The following is a 22,269-nucleotide window of genomic DNA, read 5'->3' as shown; positions in this document are numbered from 1 at the left end:
TATATTTCAATAAATATGAATATTTTCTAATACACCTTTACGTATTTGCAGGAAAATAAGGAGGGAAAACAAGTACTGATTGTTATTTATGGTAATTATGTTACGACTGTTCTGACCCACTTCACATATAATTGGGTCGCATGTGGCCCCTAAACCAAGACGTGTTTGATCCCCTGCTCTGGACAGTACCAGTCTCAGCACAGAGCGTTATTCTGAAAGCGACCGTCCACCTGAAAAAAAAAAAAAATCATTATCATCATTATTTGTTTTCCACTGAATTCAGTTAAATGACCGACGGTTGTAAATCTCCCCCTTTCCGTCTCATTATCAGACTTACCTTTCATAAGAGGAGAGGATCTTCCAAATGGCCCTCAGTGAGGAGCAGACAAAGGGAAGTGCAGCAGGGCTGTTTGATGCTGGGAGATAAAAGAACCAAGCAGAGAAAAAAGAAACAGCAGCAGAGAAGAGCGCTCCTTGGAGAAACATCTCAGCCAATCAGGAAGCTCCTTTCTCTGCTCCTTTCTCGGAAATGTCCGTGTTTGTGCCCTTTAAAGACAGTCGAGGACAATTATCTGATGGTGGAGCAGCTGTTTAATGGTCTACGTTTGTGTGTGTGTGTGTGTGTGTAGCCGAGGTGAAGGCAGTGATTCAGCTCCATGGCCCGGTGGCTCAGTCAATATTCGCCATCTTTCAAAATGAATAATAGCAGCAGCTCTAAGAAGCCTGTGTCCAGGCGGTGGCAGCTGATGCCTGACAGTGTCTCACTGTCATGTAGACTTTTTTTTTTTCTTCCACTTGACTTATCTTCCCCCTCGCCTCCCTCATTTCTCTTCTCCCCTCTGCGCTCACCAGATGAGATCAACCAGGAAAGTTTCAGTGTGGCCCGTGGCCTTCGTGGGCGGCCTGCGGTACGAGTCCCCCAAGGTCAACGCAGCTGGAAAGGTCTACGGCTGGAAGACGGTGTTCGACCCCCATCGACCTTTCGCCATCGACATGGCCGGCTTCGCCATCAACCTGCGACTCATCCTCTTCAAGCCACAGGCATATTTTAAGCTCCGAGGCGTGAAGGGAGGCTATCAGGAAAGTAGTCTGCTGAGGGAACTGGTCACACTCGGCGACCTGGAGCCCAAAGCAGCCAATTGCACTAAGGTAGGATTTTCTAAACTCTTGTACGAGAGAAAATTGATTTGACTGCTCTCAGGTCAGTTCAGCGGCCGGGTGGAGAGGAAGAAGATTGAAAACTGACCGACATCACGTCACCATTGATCTCCTCTGTTTAAAAGTGAAACCGGTTTGGTCTGATTGACCTGGTTAACTGTCAGTAAAATAGACAAAAAAAAATAATATCAAAAATATGAACCAGAATAAGTTCCGTTCTTTACAGGAACACTGGAAAACACTGTTGGTGTCTGTGGAACTAGTTCTTCCCACGTTCTGTTTGAGCACCTGAATGTCACTTAGGCTACACATAGGGGTTCACAGCCAACGTTTTCAAGCACATACTGCCACCTACTGTACTCGAGTGTGTAGTGTCATGGTATGACCAGTGACTTTTTGCGATAACGCAGCCTACTCCTTAGTCTTGATGTGCGATGAATTTGTTTTGTTTATTTCAACTGATGCAAATTGTCACCGTTATCGCATCGTTACATCCCTAGTGGTCAAGTTTTACAGCAACCAACATCCAGCCACCCATATAACCGAGGTTATAAAACTGTAATGCCAACGCAGAGTTTTACAGCAACCAACCCATATAACTGAGGTTATAAAACTGTAATGCCAACGCAGAGAACATTCCGGTAGATTTTTACGAGTTTCATTCATGTCCATGAAGATTTATTTTTCTCCAAAGACTCCGCTCTGTGGCCGTAACTGCAGGGTCCAGCGGGTGAATGACACTTCATCACAGGAAACGTCTGTTTCTGATGTTCATCTTTTCTTTTCACCAGATCCTGGTTTGGCACACGAGAACAGAGAAACCTGTCCTGGTCAACGAGGGGAAAAAAGGATTCACAGACCCGAATGTGGAGATCTAACGGCTTTTTTTCTCTCCCTGTATCCAAGGTAACAAATCATGTTTTATTTATAACATTTGCACTGCAGTTCCTGATGGTCGGTCAAGCTATATCTGAACTAATCCTTCTAATCATTTCTAACCTGGAGCTGCTGTTAGTTCTGAAGTCACAGTTATCTTTTAACGAGTGATTCTCAACCACTGTGCCGTGGCCCTCCAATGTGCCGTGACAGATCATTAGGTGGGCCGTGGAATATTATCCAATTTCACTTAATTGGTCTGGAAATTATTTATATCTTGCAATTCATTTTTCATCATTTGTCAGTGCCTGGCATGCAGAACAATTAAATACCCTTCCACTAGGTGGCAGCAAATGGCCATGACAACATAAAAAAAGAGAATCAGAGTTGTTGAAGAAGATCTTTGTGAGTGTCTTTCTTTAATTCCTCCTTGTCTTCAACTAAACAGATTTGAGTGAATTGGGAGTATATTTAAATAAGGATATTATTAGTGAATTGTGAGTATATTTAAATAAGGATATTATTAGATTTTATTACATATATTCCAAAAACAGTTACATTGAGGGCAACTGGACGGAGTAGATTTCTTGAAGACGTTTCACCTCTTCATCCAAGAGGCTTCTTCAGTTGGGGGATGGAGGTGTGATGGACCACAGCTTATTCTAAAGGCGTCAGAATGTAAAGTCACATGGTTAGAGGTGTGAATACCCCTGGTATTTTAGAGGATGAACATAAATGAATCTGTGGACCTTCAAAGTTTCTCTCCATCCTTTCTCTCCGCAGGTTGTTGGCCGTGGAGCTGCCGAGTCCGTGGATCAGTGCAGCCAGTGCTCAAGTCTTAATCGTCAGGAATAAAAAAGGAAGTGACGGCCGTTGGACGAGGATTTAATCCTCTTCACTGAAGCTGACGTTTTCACACACAGACACAGAAAAAAACACAGACTAAAATGAGTACAAATGTATTATAACAAAGCACAGATCAGTCAGAGGCGGCTCTTTGGGGTTGGGGGGGACATAAAGGACGTGCATCTCAGCCTGAAGACAGGTCTACAAAAGAGACAGCACAACACAGACGGCGTACAACCAGCGGAGACGAGACGACCGAACAAAACAAGAACATTTTCTTCACCTCGATGAAAAAGTGCACACGGTTCAGAGATGGAATTCCTCGTGGTCTTTACCATCAGTCTGGATCAACGACAAAAATCAGCACGACTTGGTGGATTAATGCATTCAATGTGGATTTATTTTTTGTTGTTGTTTGGAGCAAACACAAACAGGAAGGGAACGAATGTTCTTTAAATTACTACGAAACGTTTGCTTTAATTTAATTTAATTTAATTAGACATGGTGTTTTGCCAGCACTTGACTTACCTGCTAGTTTAATACTACTGACTCGTACCATTTCGTGCATTCACTCTTGGTTGGTCATCGTTCATCTGTAGCGTCATGACGAGTCCACTCATCAGAACAACCATGGACACGTGGGACATCGAAATCCAGATCACAGAAATGATGTGCAACGACACGTGAGGCCGAGATAGGATAATAATATAAATACATATTACTGTATGGGGTGGGGGGGGGGACAATTCCTCTAAAATAACGTCAACTGAAATGTAAATTTAATGTAAAGACAATGATGAGAATATAACTGGAGATTTACTTTGGATAGAGGTTCAGCAAAAAGAAGATTTCTTGAACTTTTTTACAGATCACAGATCACAGATGATGAGGAAGAGTTTATGTGGAGGAAGATTAGGGAACAACAGGCAGGAGTCGATGCCAAATTGCAGTTTTCAGGACGAGACGAGGTCAACGAAGGCTGCCAAGGCTGAAGTGAGGACAAGTCGCCTGCAGAAAAAAAAAAACAAACCCAGAATGAGCTGCTGATTAAAAACAGAAGAGCACAGGATTCAAATAATGCAGACGGAGAGAGGGGTTTAAAGTGGGGGTGTGAAGGGGGAGGAGGGGGAGTCAGAGATTGAAGCAGGTGATTCTGAGGATCCACAAAAATATACACAGTTTTGACCTGTAGCTTTATGGAAGCCAGTGTTTTAAAAATATAGAAAACAAGAGAAATCTTCAAATCTATGACGTTTCAACACATGAGAAAATTGACAGCACCAGTGAAACACTGAGCTGTTCTTTATTTCATTATTCAGTGTGACACATTTTTTAACTGTTTGTCCCGATAGTTCACTCCATCTATGCACACAGTCAACAACAGGTTCAGTTTTCTTGGTGAAGTCTTCGTTTGTCAGGTAAAAGGACATGAAATACTGCTTTGTTTTGAGGTATTTATTCTTTTATCTCTGGACAATGAAAATTAATTTTTATACATGGGACACAAATTTCTTTTTTAACAATGCAAATTAATTTTTATACATGGGACACAAAGTTGGCAAAAACGCAAATTTATTGCAAGGTTACATTCCTTCTCCAAATGATTTTTTTTTTCTATTGCACTAAAAAGTATTTTTGTTATTTGGTTTTTTGAGCAGAAACTGTTTTTTTGACATCAGGGTTTGGGTCGATTTATGTAGGGATGTCCGATATTATTGGCCCGATATTAGCATCATTATGTAATATCTAAGACTCCTTATTGGTTTTTTCTCCAATATTGAAAACCCGATTGCGCAATGCCTGGGTTTCACCATATGATGTGTGATTTTCCATCCTCTGATGTGTGACCTAAAAATAGTTTTGGGGATAAATGGCTGTATATGAAAGTGAACGTCACTAGATGGCAGCATTCTAGCTCATTTTATTAATTCTTTTAATAATCAGGGGTTTGTATGCAGAATCCTGGTCCCAGCAACTCAATACAGTGGTTTTTACAGATAAAATATTTGGACAATATCGGCGTATCAGATATCGGCAAAAATATTGGACATCCCTAGTTTTTTTTGTCCTTTTACCTGTAAGCGTAACTGTTTATGAATTAGAGAGTTTTTTATTTTTCAGATTTCTATAAACCTATAAACTATTACATTTGCCGCTGGTTTGAAAAACAAAAAGCTTTATTTGAACACTTGAAGATTTACAATCTGGCTCCTGTTAGAAAGTGCTGTCACACACACACACCCACACACACATACACAGTCAGTTTTTATTTGCTTGAAGAATACACGTTGTACCGTTTATACTCCCAGACCACGTGGCTCCACCCATTCGTCATCGCGTTTTTTTTTTTTTTTTTGAAGAATACACTTCATTCTGTCAGTTTTTACGCTCAAGCTGCATCTGCTGTCTTCTGTTCACTTCCTCTGTCAACATCTGCTGTGAGTTATCAATGACAGATTTATGTTATTTATGCATGGCTCTTCTTTTCTCTGAAAACTGTCAACTGAAAAAAAGAAAAAAAAAAGAAAAAGAAAAACCCAACAACTGCTGCTCTGTGACAGCAGCTTAAAGAAAAGCACAATTAAAAAAGAAAAAATGTTGTTTTTTTTTTTTTGGTTTTTGTTTTTTTCCCTGACGTTTTTTTGTAGCATCTTCACCTTCACTGTCATGGACTTGATTCTGGTTTTATTCATTCACACACACACACACACACACACACACTGGCTCTTATCTTACATTGCAAAAGTGGCTGGAGTTAATTCATTATCTCAGTGTAGCCTCCCTCCCTCCCTCCCCCATCACAGTCAGAAATCGTACACAGTCATTGAACGCCTCTCGGCCTCATCAGCTGGAGATAGTCACTAAATTTCCACATATGATAAAAGACAAGCTCAGGCCACGGCTGGATCTTATCTGTCATGGAGCCGGCTGTTTCACCGACGATGTGATATCACACTGAACAGCGGTGCTCCATGGAGATCAGACCACGACTCCCCCTCATCACCCCCCCCCCAACATGCCCTCGTTATTTATTCAAATCCAACTTAATATATTTATGTATTTATTTCAAGGGTAGATGTGCAATTAAACCCCTCAAATCAGGATGACACTGCATGTGCACAGGCACTTCTAAAAAAAAAAACAAAAAAACAAAGTTCACGCAGATCAACTATAGGTTAGTTTCCAACGACAAGCAGCTCCACACATGCACGCGCACACGCACGCACGACTATAGCACTGCTGTTAAACCAAGTTCTGCTTTAGGGGACATTTTCTGCTTCAAGTCTGAGTCAATGATTTCCACCTGAAGTATAAAAACAGTCCACCAGGGGCTGCACTTTCCCCATTTGTGAACATCTTAATGTAAACGTTCTGGTTTTTTTTTTTTTGTTTGTTTGTTTGTTTGTTTGTTTTAAATTGTCCACCTTGTTTAGCTAATGTAGTGCTCACCATTTTCCCTGATTAGTGACATATTGTCATATTCCAGTCTCTTGTTATTCCCGATGTTGCTTTGCTGATGCAGACAGACAGACATGGTGTTGTTTACAGATCAGAACGCGATCATATATATATATATTTTTGTCTGATTCTGTAATGTTACTTTTTGGGGCATATCCCGGAGGCAGCAGAGACGAGAGCTAAAAAAAAAACAAAAACACCCTCTGTTGACTGAGGTCTGACTCTGATGACTATATCAAGCAATATCTGATGCTCATAAAGAATTATTATTATCATCATCTGGTTATTCCCAGAACCATCCTACCGATCTGCACTGCATCACATCCAGCATTTATTGTTCATGAGCATTTCCCTTTGGAGGACGTCTCTCTCTCTCTCTCTCTCTCTCTCCGGCACAATTCACCGGTCCTCTCTTATCTCACCCTCGCTGTCATTCTCCAGGTTGGTGTGATTCACACTTTATGCATGTGACTGTTAAGGTTTGTTTATTTGCCACAGCAGTTTTGTCTCAGATAAAGATGTTAGTTGAATCAAGAGAAATAAATAATAAATAAACGGAGAAAATAAACCCGGGGTCTGGCTCTCAGGTGTGTTTGATGATTTGTCAGTATTGAACGTGTGGTGAGGTTTGTAAAAATCAATCTTGTACTAGTGTTTCATGCAAACCTGGCTTTTACAGATCTATAGTGCAATGACACGAATCGATTAATCGGCCTTTCTATCTGTTAATGCGAGGCTGCAGGTGAGTGCGTCGCTTCTATTGAGTTTGTTTTTTTTTTTTCCCTGAACCTTTGCTTGTTTTTTCCGTCAAGATCTGGCAACACTAATAAGCGCCTCACAGGGATTTTAACAAGTGTTGTGGCTTTACTGTTGTGCTTCACTGTCTCGGCTGAATCACAGTCTACTAGAAAAATAATTTTAATTGTTTTGGAGACAGAAAAGAAAGTTTGAAGAAACTGGAACTACCGGCGCTGTGCGGGGCTAACAGCTAGCGGCGTCCCCGCTAGCTTGGGTGCTGTTTTGCAAAATGATACGGACGGCGAAGATCGGGAATGAACGGCGTCCTTTAAAAAAGATCCACGTTTTCCCTTGGCATATTTGGATTTTTTTTTTTTTTTATTGTGGGATTTAGTTAACAAGACAACACGGTTTTTGGTGTGGAACGGACACTTTTGAGAAGAACGCGCAAAACCGGATGTTAAAGGTCAACACACCTGCGGAAAGAGTATTAGACGATAGAAGAAGACGGAAGAACGACGTTTGTTCTATGACGGATTTCTGAACAACGTGCAAACACCGTAAGTAACACTTCAACATACGATAAGCTAGGCTAAAAGTCAGATAAAACACACGTCAGACGTTCATGGGGTCTACATTTCTGCTGTGGACGGACTTTGAAGACTATACCGGAACTTCCTACCCAAACATCCCAGTGTTTATGGAGTGTATGTTTTCGTCTGTCACTACACGAAACACCTGACCAAAAAAAAGTCTTTTTGTGTTTCAGTCCATTGACAAGGAGCCTTTCAATCAACTGATGCAAGAAGGACGACTGTTTGGTCAACGAAAACAGACATGGACTAACATTTACACGTGACAGGTGAGTGGTTTTTAGTATTTCCTTTATTTAGAAATATCCTCATTGTGGACTGGGACATGAGTTCATACTAGAAGTTTCCTTGTTGACTGTCGTTTGCGTCAGTGTTGGTTTATTCAGTCATTTCTTCTTAGGCCGTACAACACGTGTTCAGGTCCATGAACTTTGATTTATGATTTGTTTTTTAATTTGTATAAATACTGTGGTGAGAGAAGCGATTTAGTGAAGAAGAGATTTGATGTTGTGTCTCTGGATTAGTGTGTGAATGAACCATAAGGTTTTTAAGACAGTGTAGGAAACTGTTTCAAACCCATTTTTTAGGTCGAGGTCCAGTTTGATCTCCAGGGGCCTGACCAGTAAAACCAATTCATTAAATTAACGTACAGCGGCTCTATTAACCTAAAATGTTCTTTTGTTTTAGCATAAAGACCTACAATAATAAATTGAATAAATAATTAAATACATTCCTTCCTACAAATTAAAAGCCACCCGAACTGTAAAAAGCTAACCGTTGTAACTCATTCAATATTGGTCTGCACAGATAAGTCAAAAAAAAAAAAAAAAATCCCAATGCATTGAAACAATCGTCCATAATAATCACTGTTGCCTAACTCTATTTTTGAGGGTTAGAAAAATAAAATGTAACACGGCTCAACTCCCGGCGGAGATATGAGTCTATCAGTTGCAGACACCTCAGAGACGTCTCATAACAGGTTTAAATAAAACCAGACACCCTTTAAAATCTTAACATCTGCATTCAATTTTTTTTTTCCCGGCTTACCCTTGTAGCTTTCCATAGACTTGTATAGAACGAACTGTTAACCACATTAGACAGCGGCTGCATCTTACTCTCCCAGTGGAAAAACCTCCACGCTGAAGTGACGCAGAAACGACAAGTCAGCTTCACTGCTGCATCAGTCGTCAAAGAGAGAGAGCCAGTGTGAACGTACAGACTCTGCTTAGAGTAGACAGATGACGCTCCACAAAGAGAAAAGATCTCCAAACACAGCTCCGCTCTCTGCAGGAGCTCCCTCAGCACATCACGAGTCGGTAAATATGGAGAGGAGCAGAACACGCTCTCAGCATGCTGGGGTAAATAAAACTAGTTCATGTGCCTCCCTGGACGTGACTACACACACCGGGTCGAGGCAGTCTTTGTGTAGACATCTTTGAAAAAGCTTTGATAATGAGTTGGTATGAGGCTGTGATTATTTATTTAAACTTGTTTTTTTTTTTTATCATTTTTATCTCAGTTTTTTGCGAGTGCCAGGAGGATTTTTCTTCAGGCATTTAGATCAAAATCTTTTTTTTAAATAGTCACATATATAGAAATATACACACAAGTTAGATAAAATTCTAAAATCACAAAAACACATAATTGAGACGTGTTATATTTCAACATGACCTTTATTCCTCTGGTATCTGTGTGTCAATACCACGTGCATGTTCATTCATTTAATTTATTCTTCATTTACCAGGATGTTATGTTATGGTTCGGGTGGACATTACAAAACACGTGAATCTGTTTAAATCATGTTGAGAAAAAAGAAAATCAAATTCTTGGAAATGTCCAGTGGAAGCCCTTCACATTAGTAAAAACCAAGACAAGTTACGAAAACAAAAATTTTTAAAGTTACAACCACTTCAAATTATTTCCTCAAACCAAATGAACACACTTGAACCTGGATCCCTGTAAAAACAAATATTAGGTTTTAAAACCCACAACGAAACCCACAGTTCAACAAAACCTCAAAAAAAAAAAAAAAATTTACAGGATGACTCAGACAGTTTCAGAATGAGAATGTAGTGTATAAAAATATTAACCACTCGAAGAAAATAGAAAAAAAAAATCGTTTTAATGGATCATCTGCTGTTGCTGTGTCAGCGGCTGTGGTTTTAAACCCCTCCCACATCCACTGACATGTTACTCTGGGGCACCGGTCTGTGTCAGTGGTCCGGCAGACTCCACTCAGGGTCCATTTGTCTGTTCCGCCTCAGTCCTCCTGTCCCTGCGGTCCCACACCTGTCTGACCTCCTCCTGTGTTTACTGGACCTCGACTGTCTTGCCGAGGTCAGGGACGGTGGTGAACTGAATCCTACCATCTGTGTTCTGCTCTTCAAACACCGTGACCTGTGAAGGAGAAAAGACAGCAGTGATTTCATGACTGCTTAAAGTTCTTCTTCTTTTCTCTCTCCAACGCGCTCCAATTATATATTTGAACAATTTATATGCTGAAATATATAAAAACAATACTGCACAGTATGACTATAGAAAAGTACCTGGTTTTCTCCCGTGTGTAGCCATGGTCCTGGTAGATAGAGAGTTTGCTGTGGACCTCTGGACCAGTAACGTCCAAGGTTCTTACCATTGATGAAGACGACACCTTTGTTCCAGCCCTGTGAAAAAAAATCACATGAATGATGAGGACCAGCAACAACAGTCTGCTGTACGTTATCGATAGACCGATCAAAATATCGCGATAGTATCGTATCCCGAGGTACCTGGTGATATCCAGCCCAGCTGTTTAACTAATGACTTACTGACATGGAACAAAACGGCCGATACAAATGTTTTGAGATCCTGTAGTTGTTTTGTTCATTGCGTTGTGTTTTAGGGTTTGACGTTAAAGAGCCTGGTTCTGTTCCACAGATACTTACTCTATATATTTATATACCACCTTGTGGCCAAAGTCTTAGTGCAGAGCAATAACCTCTAATAATTCTCTTATACTAGACTCACTAATTATTGTTCATTATTCAGTAGTTATTATTGGTTATTCAATTTTTCCACTGTTTAAAACCAGGCCTCAATAAAAACAAATCAAACAAATCTCTGATTCATTTCTGCTGCGTTTTCAACAGTGGAGAAACAAAGCAGTAAAACTAGGACTACATTATATCGTTTGGTGATTAGATATTATAAATAAACTAAAGCATTATTTTTCCTCCACCTGTTTCACCACTGTAGACGTTAAATGAAACGGTAAAAGACAAACGACTTCCTGTTGAATCCACAGAGCTTAAAGCCTGGCTTTTATCCTTGAGTTCACTTTTTTTTTTACCGTCCTAGGAACCTGGCCAATGTATCGTACACACAGAGCAGCACGTTTTGATATAGTATGTATACTAATAACACACACTGCAGGGAATAGTGGAATTGAATGCATCGCTAGCTAGCATAGCCTACTGGGAGTTTGATGAAGGTGTCCTCGGGGGGGCCGTCCACGTGGAGTGTGGCCTGGAAAAACCCTGGACCAGAGGGTGGTTTGTCAGCCGGCTGCACCCAGTGGTCTGAACCTCCCAGACTGAAAAAAAAAATCAAAATTCAGAATCTGGTATTTAAAAATTCTCCTTGTCATTTTCTTTAACGAAACTTGTTTCCATTTGGTTGTAAATCAGATCTTTTCTGCAGGTTTTACCTGCAGTAAATGTCAACGTGTCATAAGTGACAGTCAGAACACGGCTGGTGTTCAGACTCACTCTGTCTTTTTTTTTTTATGTCAGTTACAGTTGCCCTCATCCAAAGGTTGCCATGATATAAGACCTGAACCTCTTCTGTGCTTCTCATCTCATACACAGAACTTCAGGCTGTGACATTTCCAGGATGGCCTTGAGGTAAGGAACGTGCAAATTTACACTACATAAGGACAATCCTGGCAATAAATGGAAATAGACTTTTTTTCTTTTCTTTTTACAACATAACAAAAGGTCAGAGGCTGGTGGTGAAGAAAGGAAAACAAAGGAAAGAAAAATCAGCTTGCAGAAGATTAAAAAAAAATTCTCAAAAAGAAATTTAAAAAAAAAAAATATTTTTTAAAAAAAATTCTCAAAATAAAATTATTATAAAATAATTTCATTTTGAATTTTTTTTAATCAGATTCTGCAATCTGATTTTTCAATTATCAAAATTATTATTTGATGAAATAACAATAATTACAAAGAGTCACCTGTCAATAAAGCCTGGCTTCATGTCCAGACAGTAGATGGTGAAGTCACTGAGGTTCTTCTTGTTCAGCTCGATGTCTCCAACCAGACCTGAGACAAAGGTCAGATCAGCTTTCAGCCCTGTCATAAACCGATGCTTACGATGCAGACCTGAGTGAAGCTGCTGTCACGGCCACTAATGTACGCTGTGTTCTATGAACTATTAGTTGGCTTTGTCAAAATGTGCTGCAGTGGGGAAATAAAAATTAGATTAGTCGCACCACTCTATAAATCGCATTTATTTTAATTACAGTTTTTTTTAAGAACAACTGTTTAATTTGGAAATACTACAGTTACAGCCTAAAGTACAACGGTTAAATATATCAACGCTAACAAGTTCAACAAATGCCTGATTATATTATTCAGCATCTGCTTTGGCTCCAGTTGTTCCGTTGGTTTCTTTTCTGCCGCTCGATTATCGTTTTCGCGTGTAAACTGCAGTATAACTTTTTATTTTGGTCGCATTTTATTAGTGTTATTAATGGAAGTCTTTTTGGGAGTAAGAATTAAGTGTTGTATGTATGGACGGTTCATTCAAACAGCTTTGTTTCCCAAAGACTGGGTCGTGACCCTTAGGTGGGTCGCTTTTTTTTGGGTTGTCATCTTTCCCAGCAGTTTACGAATAATGAGTTGTCTCACATCATCTTTCCCAGCAGTTTACGAATAATGTCTATTGACTTGTGTCATGAAGGTTTGTGACTTTTAAAATATGGGTCCCCAAAAAAAAAAAAAGTTTGGGAAACACTGCTGTAAAGACTTCATAAAGACAGAGAACCATTTGTACCTTTGCGCTGTTTATCCAGGGTTTTCCCATAATTCACTCTTCCGAAGTTCTCCACCAGTAAACTGAGAGTTCTTCCTTCCTTCGTTAGCACAACAACAGACAACAGACACTCGTTTTAACGATCAGTGATGAACGTTAGCAGAGGACGGACGTGTGACTCCATCACTTACCTCCCCGTCAGGTACCGTCACTTCCTGTGAGTCATCATCGAGAACTCCGACAAAGTGTTTGTCCACAAAGACCTGTCAAAGATGAAGAGGGAAACGCTGGGTATCAGCGGTGAAGCAGGCGGTGTTCAGATTACAGTGCTGTGAGTGCACACACTCTCACGCAGAGACCAGAGTAAAGAGAGCCGGAACTGTCTGTGTGTTTGAATTGTCATCCTCACCAACGCCCGGTCTTTGACGTTGTTGTTTGAGTTCAGAGCGCCCCCGCTGGTGATGGTAGTCTCGTAGAGAGTGTAGCCGTACGATTGACCGTTGTTGTTGTTGACGGGGAGGTTCTCCATGTTGACTGGCGTGGTTGAGCTGGAAGGCTGAGATGACGGGAGTGGAGATACGACATGTTTATTGACAGGACGGTGGATTCATGTAATGTTTTGACTAAAGTCTTGGCAAATCCTCGTCGTGCGTTTGCAGTTTACCTCGTCAGTGAAAATCAGACTGTCCCACAGAGACAAGCGCTGATGAACAACGACAGGCTGGTACTCTTTACTCTGACGGAGAGGGGGCAGATCAGGGAGAGGCTGGGCTGAAAAAACAGGGGTAGAAACTAGGTGTCAGTTGTTCGGCAATTTATGGTGATTTTCTTTTATCGTTAAATATTGAGATGAAAGTTATAGCTGAGTCAAGAAGATAAAAAAATAAAAAGTTATCGTTTAGTAGACAAGTAGCCGTCGTTACAGTTCTAGTTGTGCATTTTTACTGCTGTTTAAAACTGAATACTTGCATCAAACATGTACAGATGTGTGTGGATGAATTCCACATCCAGGTTTAGGGTTATTCTGGGTTATTTATCGTCAGGGATTCAAACCAACGCCTTGGTCCCGTGTCGGCTAACAACGTGACCTTCTCCATTTCACACTCTCTCCAGAGAACATATTATATACTTCACGTTTTCCAGCATATGAACACTTGAGTGTTTTAATAATAAATATGACCTTTTCCATGGAAAAAAAAATCCTTTTAAAGCTTCTCAAGAGGCTGTTTTTTCTCTCTGTGCAGCAGCAGCAGCAGCAGCTACTGCGTCTGTCGTGAGTGTTAACGACTGGGTCGCTTTTGTAAAAGGGTGGAGAATAAAGCAGAGAGACCTGATGGCAGCGTCTCTGGTGTTTTAGATACTGATGGAAATGTAGGAGGAAAAGCTCGGTGGTCATACAGTAATGTTAATTTCTATTCTGGTCATTTTCGTAACATGAGACGAGACGTTGAAAAGTTAAAGACTCATTCAGGTGCAGCTCAGACTTCCTCCACCCGACGATGAGTCTTTGTGTCTACAGATCGGTTTGTTGATTAGAAAATGACTACCTTTGAACTTTCTGAGCATTTATTTTTTGCACAAACAGGTTGGTGTGGAATTAGAAATACTAGAGTAATTTTTTTTTAATCCTGATTTGCACAAACAGGCTGGTGTGGAATTAGAAATACTAGAGTAATATTTTCAAAAATTAAAAGTCCATCACCAACTGCTGTGGTGAAATACTCTTGTCTGACCTGACAGGTCAACTTCATTTCATCGGTGAAACAAAAATCTGCACTGAAGGGCAGAGAGTCGCTGGCAGCATGTAAATAATTTGTTAAAATATTCAGCTAATTCAGTTTCCACTTTTGACCGTGTGTGTGGTCTGGACTAGTGATTAAGATTAAAGATTAAACAGCAATAACCAGGTGATACAACAGCTCCGTACTGAATACCATAAACAGCAATAACCAGGTGATACAACAAGTCAAATCCAAACTGTATATTTAAAATAAATCTAACTTTATAGTGAAAGTCATTGCTTGTTTACAACCAAGTCTATGCAAAATAAACACTTTTTTTGGAGCCTGGAGTTTGTGTGTGTCAGTCCACGCAATTTTGAACGGTAATTATAAGTTTGTGTGTTTGTGTGGGAAGTGTTGCTGTAAACTGCTATCACAACGAGACACACAAGTGGTGCATTGTGGGTTACATGTTGCTAGGCTACAGAGCCGCGCTCAGGTCCACTGCCGGAATTCCTGATTACATGTCGATCGTAATTCATCAACCCTTTGTCTCTGACATGAATGTGGACTGGGCCGCTCTGAGGTCGGGTCTGGAACTGCAGGTGTACCAGTACTTAAAGAGTACACACAGGAAATGAATAGTGTTGGCTACAGAGGAAAACTTGGAGTGTGACTGACAGTAGTATTGGCCAATAAAAGTATGGTAGTATTACTACATTATTACTATTTTCAAGGTAATAATAAGTCCATTAGTAATGGTTATTGACAAAAACCGACAACAATTCCTGTTGATGAAACTCGATGCTATAATTTCAAACCATTGGCTTCTGTCACGTGAATGTTTGGTGACATTTTATCAAAGAAAAAAAAAGGACAAACAACAACAACAACTCACTGTGGTATTGGCTGAATACTGTCCTCAGAAGATGGTACTTGGGAGTGTAATTCCCAGCCTCGGACAACGGAGCGTCATAATCTGAAAAGATAACAGAGAGAACGTCTCTACTCAGCTGCTGGCCGGAGACGTGTCTCTTAAGATTTCACAGTGAGAAAATTGGGCCTTTGAGGTTAAAAAAAAAAAAAAAAAAAAAAAGGGCGGCGTTGCAATATATTCACGTGAGCGTGAAGAGTGCTGAGGTCAGAGTCTTTCAAGCACTTCAGAATGCTCCTCTTCTGGTGTGGAGAATGAGGCCATTATAACATGAAGTACCCGAGAGGAGAATACGAACCTCATTGTTCTGCCTTTCATTTACATTGCTTTGCATTTTATTGGTAAATTATTCATCGCTACGAAGTGGGCGCTCAAACTCTGACACGGTTGAAGTCCTGTGCCAGCAGTTACCGTTTCAAAGAAAGGGGAGAGTTTGGTTTGTTACCGGTCATGAAACACCTATCGTTACTACACCTACCGTAGCTGGTTACCATCGGCAGAGGCACCGGTAAGTCGACGGCCAGCGCTCCGTTCATGAAGCCGAAATTCGTCCCTCCGTGGAACATGTAGAGATTGATGGACATGTCCTGTTTGAGGATCTCTTCGACCACAGAGGTCATGTCTGTGGAAAAGATCAAAACACAAACGGTGACGATGTGGACGACGTGGTTCATGTAACGATGGAGGAATAGAACACAATAGACTTTTACTATAAAGTAGACTTCAAATTAAAAAATTAAGAAGGTAGTTTGTTAAAATAAAGTCATTAAAATAATTTTAAAAAATGCTCCTCAGTGGTCACTGCTGTAGTCACCCCAAAACTCAGAGATGCATTTATAGAAAACAGACTAATTTTATTATTATAATTAAATTGATACAATAATTTTAAAAAATGCTCCTCAGTGATCACTGTTGTAGCCCCACCAAAACTCAGAGATACATTTATAGAAAACAGACAAATTTTATTATTATAATTAAATTGATACTTTTATTATATGAATGATATGTGAGTGAAGTGAGTGAAGATTTCTATGTGACATTGATGATGTTGTAATGTACTGATCTTGTGCCCCCTTCAGGTGAGGGTAGCTAATTGTTTTCTGGAAATTTGGGAAAACACTGTCAGATTCAGAAAAACCAACGTCGTGTTAGATTTTTGGACTGAATCGACAAAGACATGTGACTCGGTGTTCTCCCAGCTTCACACTGCAGTAATTTGTGCGTGTGTTTGTGTCAGACAGATGGATGTTGGATTAATGGAATTCCTTGGACCTCACATCTGAATTCTGGGTAGTGATGCCTTAAGCCGTTCCTAATCTAAAGCCTTAAAACGCTGCCCGCTCCCAAGACATTGTGTTTTACCTTGAGGACGGGTGTTTTGGCTCGCAGCACTAAACCTGTCTTACTCCAGGCTCAAATTATCGATCCCGTGTTCAGAGAGGGACTTTTTTTTTTTGGCCTGTACAACAAATCCATCAGTGAAACTGCTCTTTTAGCCTCGTGTCAACACGTGTTCTATTCCCATCCCTGTCTTACTCGTCTCTGTCAAAGTTAAGACTCACCCTCGGCTGGGAACACGTGATGGAGGTTTCCCCAGAGATCAAACCAGCCAGTCCAGTACTCCATCACCATCTTTGGTTTCTGAGGCTGCAGGGGTTGGACAGAGGACAGAGGGGAGAAATGATTGGATGTACAGGTCTTAAAAAACAACACTTACGTCTGTGTAGCTACAAGGTCTCCTCGTCTGATTATATGACTGCATTAATGGAAGCAATGAATCAGCGTAAACATTAACGTCCCGGACACATAACTCAAGTGTGTGAATAAGTCTCTCTGTTATTGGAAGGACTGAGAAAACTAGTAACCACTAGTGGTGTGTATTGGCGATAATCTGACGATGCGATACGTATAACAATAGCGGGGCGACGATACGATATGTTGTGATATATTACAATACTATAGGCAGGTGGAGTAAAACTGTGATCCTAGTCTGAGACTCTGTTCCATCTGAACATCAGTTCCTAACACTGGAACAGAGGGATCTACATTTGGAATCACTAGAGAAGAAAGAAAAGAAAAAGAAAATGAACCAACACCAGGAATATTTGCATTTTAATTGATATCGATACGTTATCGTAAAACCAAATATTGCGTAATCTTCTGACACCTCTTGTAACAACTGATCTAATATACAGTAATTTTACAAACATTAACATGCCAACTGTGTACACGCCTACCTGTACTTCATCCAGATACTTAACGCGGTCCATGTTCAGTCTTTGAAAATTGAAGGTTTTGAGTGCTTCAAAGACAACACAAAGAAAAAAATTTTTTTTTTTTAGAAAATTTGAAATTCTGGAAATTTTCAGTTGGATGAATGTAATGCAGTTTTGGTAAAATGATATTCTCTACTGTAATCTTGGCTCAAACAACCAGTCAGAATGTTCGATTCTCAGCCTCAGTGTTTGACGCCACGGCTTTGACAGCACAACATCGGTGCCGTTGTCACTCTACCTGATAGAATGAACTACAGTACTGCACAGAATCCTTTTGTGTGCAATATCTTGCTCTGAAGCCCAGCTGTCTGACACTGGGTCGCACTCTTCTAAGATCTCCTCTCACTCTGTAAAAACACCAAACACTGCTGGCTGTATTTGTTGTCCCGTTGTCTCTGTCAATACCTCCGTTCACTCCTCCGTGTTTCCTCAGTCCGTCCCCGTCAGAGGTCATCAACAGCTCTGTGATGCCTCTTGACAATAATGTCTAGAGGGAAAAAAATAGAAAAAGAAAAAAAAAAAAGTAGTGCAGTTGTGGAGGTTTCTTATAAAGCAAATATGATTATTGGATTTTTAAAGATAGCAGAGAGAGTTTGGCTGAGAAACCGTACATTTGTCTCAGAAGACCATCTTATATTCTCACCTCTTTAACGAACGGCATGTACTCATTATCGGCAGCGTAGGAGCCGTATTCATTCTCCACTTGAACTGCAATAATTGGGCCACCTTTGGAGTACTGCACAGTAAAAAAAACAAGAGAAACACGTTAGAATTGTTGCCAGTAATAATTTTTACACAGAGGGAATTGTACACTGATTAAAAAAAAACAATAATTCAATCAGTCATATAAATATATATATATATATATATTGGGGGTGTGAGAAATTATCCATACTGACATGTTGCGATATATCATTTCATCACCAGATTTTTAAATACCTGGTATGGAACGATCTTCTTGATTAGTTGATCAAAGAATATTTCAACTGAGGCTTTGAATCCTGGGTACGTTGTTCTCAATTTCATGTTTTCATCCCGTAACAACCAACTGGAGAAAAAACAAAACAAAACCAGTGAATACAAAACTTCCTGTGCAGACAAAAGTACGCTAGGAAAATGAATAACCTTTCACCTTCCAACAGTTTGTTGTTCATCTACAGTAATTAATTCATCTATTGACAGAGACGTGCCTGCCAGGTCTGATGTTTATCCTCAGCAGTTTCTCACTAAAACAATAACTCGGTGAGCGGTAAATGGATTTTTAGCCTGTAGCAATGATATCGCCAGCTAACAGAGTATTTAACCAGAGAATTTATTTTCTAGACAATTGAAAAGAATTGGCTCAGCGCCAGTGGCTCTTTCAGAATAAAAGTATGACTGTAACATGATTTAAAAAAAAAAAACCCTGTACAAGCAACATGCAATCGATGGTTCTTGACATTTACCTGGGCAGCCCTCCTAAATCCCACTCAGCACAGATATACGGCCCTGGACGTAGAATCACCCACAGGCCCAGGCTAGCCGCTAGGCTGAGGTAAGCTCTGAGAAACAAACATAACATTTAATGGGTTTTTTCCACAAATACAGAAAATATGAAACATATCGATTTGTTATATTTCGGTCCGTTTAATTGCCCCCAGAAATATTGATTAATCTGAATTAATCCACAGTGTTGAATCAAATTAAAACATGTGAATCATCCAACAGATTATTAAAAAAAAGAACCCAAATACTCCATCACGCACATTTGCTACCACTCTCTTTACTGAGCTGCACTTGCCCCCCCCCCCATTAGTTCTAGCTCCGTGCACACGAACCTTAACAATATTTGCAGTTAAAGATGAATTGATGTGGCATCGATAACAGACACTATAGACCTCCACATCCTCGAAGAGCAACAGTGCCATCTGCTGGAGACAATCCCTGTTCTCTGACGTTATCTAGATTTTCCAGTGGATTTAAAAGAAAACTAAACTGTATTTTCTTTTAGGCTGGACTTTAGTGACATCTCTACTTCAGCTCCAAATCAGCTTTGTTTTGTTAGTTCAATGATTTAAAAAAAAAAGTATTTTTAAAGGTGCAGGCCTGAAAAACAAGCCTATCATGAGGGGCTTTGGAATCGTCTCTGTTTTATCATCAGTCCTTACTCTATATCCAGCTCATCTTCAAAGTTGAACACTCCCCTCTCTGGCTCATGTAGGTTCCAAGGCACATATCTGTAAAAGAAATAAAATAATAATTAATACAATACATCTATGTACCTACATATGAATTGCTACATCAATGACAGAATGTCTTTTCGGACTTCACCGTCTGATGAAAGGAGGTTTTAACAACATTAGCTCCAGACAAATTTCATATTCTGATCGACTACAATGATCCTTAAATTTGACAAAGTTCGGAGCGTACGTGGTGAGAGTGTTGAGGCCACAGGCCTTCAGCTTCAGCAGACGGTCCTTCCAGTAGGCTCTGGGAACACGGAAGTAATGGATGGAACCTCCCAGGATGCGGAAGGGTTTTCCCTCCAGAGTGAACTGTGAGGAGTTGGCCCGCAGACCCTCGACGCGGCTCATTCTTTTTACTTTAGGATCAACCCTGAAAAACAGAATCCAACTGGACTTAATGAGCGTTTGTGACGTGAAATATCAATTTATCTGGTTAAACACAAACATTGGTCAAAACAAGTAAATAAAATTCATGGTCTGTACCATAGGCTGCTCAACAGCGCCGTACAGTTACTGATAGTTGTACTACACCTGTTGCTGGTTAAGCTTAGCCAATTTGGTTACAGCAATTTTATTTTTCTAACTAACTTTCTAACATACATTAGAGAATCATTTTTTATTTAACATTTCTCCAAACTTCTGTAGTAGGGATTTCATGCAACTTTTAAATGATAAAATATTCATAAAAAATAATTAGTGTTTAATTTAAAAAAAATGCTTCTTGGAAAAACAACCCTACTGAGAAATTCAATAAAATAGTGAAAAACAACCCTACTGAGAAATTCAATCGTCTCGTGACTGACGACATATGATTGGCCCGAGTTTTAATTATGGCAAAAATATATGTAAAAACAATGTAATAACATTGTGATTTTATACCACAACCTCCATAAAGCTGATCGGACAAATTCATAAATGTCTATTTCCTTTGTAAAAACAAAACAAAAACACTGGATTTCTGCAGATATGATTGATTATTCAGGAAATAACGTGACTTAAGTTAACGGTTTTTTAACAAACCGTTTTCGGTCGTGATGTATAAAGTTATCCGTAACCACACAGTAATGTCAAAGTTCACGATTGTATAACTCGGTGAATGCCTTGGAGTAAAGAACATCTGGTAGCTGACATCCAGGTACCTGTTAGCGGACTTTTACTCTCAGTGGTTCGAGCTTACCTCCAAAACTTATAAAAAACAATGCCTCCGACGGCGATACACAGCAGAAAGACATATCTCTGCTTCAGAGACAGACGAGGACCAAACGTTCCGTCCATGTCGACGAAAATACGTCGCTGCTACAGCTGCACACGTTAGCTGTGGCGTCAGGTTCAGTGATATGACCAAAACCCGAGGCTACGTCTCTACATATTTATAAACTGCCGCTGCCGTACGTTTGTGAAATAGTTGCACCAAATCGGCTCACAAAGTAAATCGTCAACTTCTCTCGTGAAACGTCAGCTATGGCTGCTCCAAACTTTAAAGTCAGGTGTGCAGACTTATCTCTTCGGAGATACAGACGACGAGGGTGTCGCCAGATGCAGCCAATAATTCTCGGCCTGAAAACGTTAAAGGGAAAACACACAAAACCAATATTTACACAATAACGAATTTAAATATCAAACTGCTTTGCTCCGAATAAAACCGGATCAACCAACTCGATCTGCTGCAAAACTACGGGGGCTAAGATGTGTCTGTAACCATGGAGATTAAATGCCTCACCTTCAACACAGGTGTCGTAAAAGGATGAAGCCTATTGGAGCCGGACAGAGGCGAGACCTTTAGGCTCGAGATCAACTGCAGGAACCCGGAAGTCACTTTGCTGTCGTGTGGGGCCGTGGGTTTGAGCATGGGAAATCGGGGAAACAGCGACACTCGGCGCTCTGCGGGGTATTACAGCAGCAAATGAAAGAGACAATTGATAAGTAACATTGTCCATAAAAACTGTTAATGTTGTCATTACATCAATGGGTCTTTGTTTTAAGATTGATCGATTTTTTTTCAATTCAAATAAAGACAAAGAGGATTAAATTTGCAGCTTCAACTTTGCAGAAATCTGATCTGAAATTGGATTTGGACCAGATTTTTATTATCAGAGTTATTTACTATATATATTGCTGTATATGAGACATGTTTTATAATACCGTGACCTCTTTTTGTGGATGTCAATTTGTAACTCTGTGAAAAGTAAACGACATTTCAATTTACCTATGTTTCATATAATAATAATATTAATAATAATGATTTTTAGAATCGACGTGGTTTAAGAAACGCCCACAAGGGGCGTTCTTATTGGACCAGACACTTGTACTCTCCTTTAGAAGTTCTATTGCATGAAATAATTGTGGTAACCGGAAATGGGTTTTATTCCTTTAAAATAAGGGAGTATTATTTTTGTGTAAGTTTGACGACCAGTTTTTGGGTGATGAAAT

General features: G+C 40.0%; 2 protein-coding genes and 1 long non-coding RNA gene across 5 annotated transcripts in view; 2 read left to right on the top strand and 1 right to left on the bottom strand.

The window, feature by feature from the left end:
* LOC103377670 (galactosylgalactosylxylosylprotein 3-beta-glucuronosyltransferase 1) overlaps positions 1 to 3,905 on the top strand; it is a 65,964-nt gene extending 62,059 nt beyond the window's left edge. The window contains exons 6-8 of the mRNA XM_008308555.3: positions 853 to 1,149; positions 1,950 to 2,064; positions 2,818 to 3,905. Coding sequence (XP_008306777.1) covers positions 853 to 1,149; positions 1,950 to 2,036 — 384 coding nt within the window. The 3' untranslated portion in view covers positions 2,037 to 2,064; positions 2,818 to 3,905. The remainder of the gene's footprint in view (positions 1 to 852; positions 1,150 to 1,949; positions 2,065 to 2,817) is intronic.
* A 1,640-nt stretch (positions 3,906 to 5,545) lies between these two features.
* Positions 5,546 to 11,702, top strand: LOC103377673 (uncharacterized). Its single transcript, XR_521435.3, has 4 exons — positions 5,546 to 7,637; positions 7,847 to 7,939; positions 11,441 to 11,551; positions 11,645 to 11,702. It is a non-coding gene; the product is annotated as an uncharacterized LOC103377673 (long non-coding RNA).
* LOC103377672 (beta-galactosidase-1-like protein 2) lies at positions 9,325 to 21,735 on the bottom strand. Of its 3 annotated transcripts, XM_025054966.1 has the most exons (20): positions 21,560 to 21,735; positions 21,017 to 21,396; positions 20,024 to 20,209; positions 19,762 to 19,830; positions 19,060 to 19,155; positions 18,554 to 18,662; positions 18,258 to 18,350; positions 18,020 to 18,101; positions 17,576 to 17,640; positions 16,901 to 16,985; positions 15,817 to 15,960; positions 15,303 to 15,383; positions 13,348 to 13,454; positions 13,093 to 13,239; positions 12,875 to 12,946; positions 12,705 to 12,783; positions 11,884 to 11,971; positions 11,124 to 11,241; positions 10,217 to 10,333; positions 9,325 to 10,067 (listed from the first exon to the last, which is right to left on the bottom strand). In XM_025054966.1, exons 2-20 carry the CDS (start codon positions 21,112 to 21,114, stop codon positions 9,981 to 9,983), a joined length of 1,923 nt encoding a protein of 640 aa, XP_024910734.1. In that variant the 5' UTR covers positions 21,115 to 21,396; positions 21,560 to 21,735; the 3' UTR covers positions 9,325 to 9,980. The 3 variants fall into 3 exon arrangements, with proteins under 3 accessions (XP_024910734.1, XP_024910735.1, XP_016887670.1); XM_025054967.1 differs by lacking the exon at positions 21,017 to 21,396 and having other exon boundaries at positions 21,560 to 21,732; XM_017032181.2 differs by lacking the exon at positions 21,560 to 21,735 and having other exon boundaries at positions 21,017 to 21,512.
* Between the last annotated feature and the right edge of the window lie 534 nt (positions 21,736 to 22,269).

Source organism: Cynoglossus semilaevis, chromosome 4 (genome assembly GCF_000523025.1).
Source record: "Cynoglossus semilaevis isolate Cse_v1.0 chromosome 4, Cse_v1.0, whole genome shotgun sequence".
NCBI lineage: Eukaryota > Metazoa > Chordata > Actinopteri > Pleuronectiformes > Cynoglossidae > Cynoglossus > Cynoglossus semilaevis.
Note: the sequence above shows the minus strand (reverse complement) of the source record. Positions and strands in the feature narration are given on the sequence as shown.

Bases quoted from the DNA above. Each gene is read 5' to 3' on its own strand.
- LOC103377672 (XM_025054966.1), bottom strand. From the start codon at position 21,114: ATGGACGGAACGTTTGGTCCTCGTCTGTCTCTGAAGCAGAGATATGTC. The intron at 17,641-18,019 runs GTATTGACAGAG...TTGTCTTTGAAG, and splicing joins ACACGGAGGAGTGAACGGAG to CACTCAAAACCTTCAATTTT. The intron at 10,334-11,123 runs GTAGGCTATGCT...TTTTTTTCACAG, and splicing joins ACACCTTCATCAAACTCCCA to GGCTGGAACAAAGGTGTCGT.